Raw genomic sequence first — 4,505 nt, 5'->3', positions numbered from 1 at the left:
CGCCATCGGGCGGCTCCGGGCCCTGACTCGGCGCACGCGCACTCAGACACCAAGAGCCGCGCCTCGCGCTCCCGACACCTGCGCGCGCCAGTGGTGAGTGGGCGGGACCGGGTGAGTCACAGCGCGCAGGCGCCCAGAATCGAACCCCGCCCCGGTCACCGCGATGACACGCATGCGCGTTTGCTCACCTCCCGTTCCGACTCTCCCAACGCAGACAGGGGCTGAACCGGGGAAGAGGACTACTTGAGAGAGATTGAAACAACGTTCAAAACAAAAACAGAATTACCTGGAAAAACTCAGCAGGTCTGGTAGCATCTCAAGATAAAAAGACACTAACAGTGCCCCCACAAAACTCTTACCTCCTGCACGAGAAAAGGGTGCTGCTTGGTGGCAAGTCGACTCTGCCATGGAGAATGACTCAGGGAACTTTTATCCCCACACTTTAGTTTAATTCAAAATAGGTGCAATGAGTGGACATGTTTCTTTTGCTTGCAGGGGACAGATCCCTTAAGTATGTATATACGTGGCTTCTAGCGAACGTAAGTGAGTCATGTCAGCCGGGCTGATAATCTGAAATTGGTTGTTAGTGTAATTCTTAGCGCACACGGTATTGTTCAGCAAGTGCTGTGCAATCATGGAATCACATCTAACATTAGACATTATGTTCTGAGTTTTACAAGCAGTTTACTGTTTCATAGGATCAGGCAGTCATTGGGACATACAGCCTATGTACCTAACATCACACCGGCACAGAAGTTCAACACTCATTTGTGTGGTAGGCAAAACGTTTTTATAGCAGCATCCTGGAAGTCAAAAATATTACTCGTGATGCTATCGCATAGTAGCAGCATGAAACGGCTAGCTTTACCTCTTGCTCAAATTTTTGAGATACCTTAAGCTTCCAGGGTAATGCGAAATAGACTGGGCACTTTTCAAGTTCTAAAGTGACAGCCTTAGGCCCAATTGTGAATATGCATGACACACATCATCATTAATGTTTCCAAAAAATGTTTATGATCAGGAGCCCAGCTTTCCTGCCCAATAATTAGTTACATGATAGTGTTTTCTCATTTTAATCGAGGAGGATGTTCTAATCTCATACATGTTCTCACATTTTTACCATCTATCTTCTAAAGAATACAAATCAACCAACCGGTTTATTGAGTGCACTAAGAGAAAAAAGTTGTAGCAACCTCAATGCACTTTAACATAATACTGCATCATTACATGTGACAAAGGAAACAAATTGTCATTCTGCCTGTTATGCTAGTTCTTTGAATCTGACTGGCTCTATCTCAATATGATTGATATCTCTCCTAGAAGATCACCTCGATTGCTGCACTGATCATGTATCTGTGTCCTTTTGTTGGACAAGAAGTGAAAGGAGTAATGTCCAAATCTTCTTCTGTCTGAGAACTGGTCAACCAGTAAAAAGTGGCAAAAAACATAGGAAAATCTGACAGTAAACCTTCTGCTATAATGCTGCCATAACTGCTACTCTCTTTTCCCAGCCTAATCACGATGGCTACTGGTTATCCCTTCCCTGTCCATTGGATCTTGGTGACAATGGAGAGTTGGAGCCAGGCTAGCTGCCCAATATACTACCTTTTGTCCATGCCTGAGGGGATGGGTAACAGCGTACTCTGCAGATGTGGTGTAAGTCTTGCTGATGTACATTTTTGAGGGAGCGGGTTGGAAATGGAGACCTTTCCCTCTTTTGCTTTTGTTAGGCCTTGTTTCAGTTGGAAGCTGACAGCTTCACTGTTATCTTTACTGTGAAATCCAGGCCATAGTTTTTTCTTAATTTGCAAAAATGCAGAATTTTTCATCAATTCTAAAACATTACTGCTATTAATACGATGAGAATCTCTGGAAATAAATTGTGAAAATATGTATTAAAAAATCTAATTTTCACATACTGTTGCTTTTATAAAATACAAAAATGAAAAACGCAATGATTTTTAAAGGTTTGTTTGAAATAAAACATATTTTAATGCTTCTTGATTTCATACTGCTGCTGCAATAGATAAACAATCATATGTTTTGCAATAATTATTGCACTAAAATTTCCGATGTGACAACTCTATTAACAATTCAAAGTCAAATGCATTAAAATATACCATTATGGTATATTTGAAAGACTAGGATTAATGAATGCATCCTTAAATTACAATTAATGTCTCTTAAAAGTAACAAGCTTTGTACCACAGCAGATGCTCACTCCACATGACCATACAAGAAAATAAATGGAGCACAATACACAAAAGGTCAGTAACATGACATCATATAGTTGTAATCCTTAATACAAGACATTACAGTGCAGTGACGTGGTTTTATTGGCAAACAAGATATTGTAGACCCTTTAGGTGCTGAGCAAACATATGTCTAATATTGAGTTCTCATTGCACACTAGAAAATTACAATTAGTCCTAGCAGGATAAAGGTGTAGTATGTTCCAACATATACAATGCTACCTAGATTTGATCAATGGAGGGAAAAAACATTCATTTTTTAGATATCTATCACAATGTTGAAAAATGATCAACAGTAGATCTGCATCAAGTACCAAAATTGGACACCTTGTGAAGGCCTATTCTGATCAAATAACAATGCTTCTTTATGGCTTTTTGCTTCTCTACTTACAAACCATTCATCTTCCACAATATTACACTGCATGTTCAATTCTAAACATAATATGGCAGTACTGAAAAAGTTTCCATGGCAATTTATGTCATTAACCAAATTCTTCTAAACTTCCTGGGTTCAGGATTATTTAACGTTTAAGGAGTTATACTATCGTATTTAAATACTTTAAAAGAGATTTAAAATTAATCTAGGGATACAAGCAGAGATGCAAACAGCCAGCTTCACAGAAAACATGTTACTAATTATACTTCTCTAGTATTACAAGAAATAGAAATACATTTTAAGGTAAGATCAGGTTATTTCTAAGATGTCAAACAAATATAGAGTTATATTTTAGAATCTTACTGAAGTGATTTATTAAAACAATTCAGCTGCATAGATTTAACCTGCAGGTGCACTTTTATTCATTGTACCAATGAAGCAAAATTCCTTCACCCGCCATTGCTTACTGATAATTGTTTTAATATATAGAAAAAAACAATGGTTTTGAGGAAAACAGTAATACTAGACAATGCCACGGTGATATGCTGATCTCCAACAGCAAAGTACAAAAAAATTATTTTCACTGTAGGAAATAAGCAGATTAGTCTGACACTGATTACCTATTATGCCTCACTAATATCAAATTAATACAATTGACTTAGATATTTCAGATTTGTATTAATGGACTGACTACAGAAGCCTGATGCACAATGAAAGATCTAAAAATGACAATGTGGCAGATCACTATATTTGACGAACTGAGTGTATGTTTGTGATGTATATGATTAAACTATTGCTAGCTTCTTACACAAACAGTTAATTAGAAATAAAAATATACCCTATTTTTCATTGTAAATTTGAAGACAATACATACTGTGTGTTGTGTCCACCTGTTTTAGTAACATTGGTCAATGACTTGGTTGCATTCCTTCTGCTGGTCGTTCATTCCGAATATTCATCCAGCTAACTGGTACAGGGTCATCAGACAAGCACGCATCTGCTAAAGTTTCAATTTTTGACCAATTATGATCTTTCTTTGAGGTAAGATCAATCAAGTAGGAGCGCCAATGGGCATTTCGGTCATGGACCTAAAAGCAAACATAATGTGAACAAAAAAATTGAATTTACACCTGTTAAATGAATTACCAGTGAATGTTTTAGCACCAATTCATTAAACTGCAACTTTTTTTAAACGAGAGGTTTTTGAGTAGGAACGAGACAACATGCATTGTATATGTACATGATAAGAAAGGATTCCATAAACATCAAGTGGATTGTATTAGCTCTCTTGATGGCCAAATGAGTAAAGTGTTGTCTGGTGACAGAAAAAGCTAGATAAGAAGGTCCCAAGTTCAACTCCTGGTCTGCATTGAATTAACTGAACAAGAGGTATAGCACAGTTTGACTGCACAATCATCCTCCCTGGGTGAGGAAAAAAATGTCAGCAGGGTTCCTGCTCCTGATTGCTGTTAGCTGCAGAGTGCTTCAAGTATGAACAAGATTCAGCTGACCTGATGCCCCCAAGGAGGAATAGCCAACCAGCACTTACCTACTAGGTCCACACATGAATACTGGCCAGTTGGATGAGGTGCAGAGCAAATCCCAATGAGAGTATGCCATGTAAAGTGAAAGGATTTTTTGACTGCATTAGGTACGAAAGGAAAAGTCATTTAGGGTTACCTCTCCTGAAAGTTATTCAGTGACACCAGATGAATGTGCGCATGCGTGGATGCCAAGAGAGGACAGGACTGATTTAGGGAATTCATTATCCTTTTGTGAAAGAAACTGATCCTGGGATTTCTACCACCCCTCTCAATTTTTTTGATAGTTGGAGCCAGGGACCACCTTGGAGATGCAGCAGGGTACATTTCCCCACC

The 4,505-nt window shown here is 38.6% G+C and overlaps 1 protein-coding gene across 10 annotated transcripts in view; it reads right to left on the bottom strand.

Annotated features, from left to right (window-relative positions):
• Positions 1 to 1,968: 1,968 nt before the first annotated feature.
• Positions 1,969 to 4,505, bottom strand: part of LOC121292500 (GDNF-inducible zinc finger protein 1-like) — a 44,046-nt gene continuing 41,509 nt past the window's right edge. For 9 of the 10 annotated variants that reach the window (XM_041214607.1, XM_041214548.1, XM_041214588.1 and 6 more), the window contains one exon: positions 1,969 to 3,716. In XM_041214607.1, the coding sequence (XP_041070541.1) occupies positions 3,537 to 3,716 (180 nt within the window). In that variant the 3' untranslated portion in view covers positions 1,969 to 3,536. The remainder of the gene's footprint in view (positions 3,717 to 4,505) is intronic. The other variant, XM_041214633.1, reaches the window with a different exon arrangement.

This window comes from Carcharodon carcharias, chromosome 2 (assembly GCF_017639515.1).
Source record: "Carcharodon carcharias isolate sCarCar2 chromosome 2, sCarCar2.pri, whole genome shotgun sequence".
Classification (NCBI taxonomy): Eukaryota; Metazoa; Chordata; class Chondrichthyes; order Lamniformes; family Lamnidae; genus Carcharodon; species Carcharodon carcharias.
The sequence above is the reverse complement of the archived record's forward strand: the minus strand, read 5'-3'. Positions and strand labels throughout refer to the sequence as shown.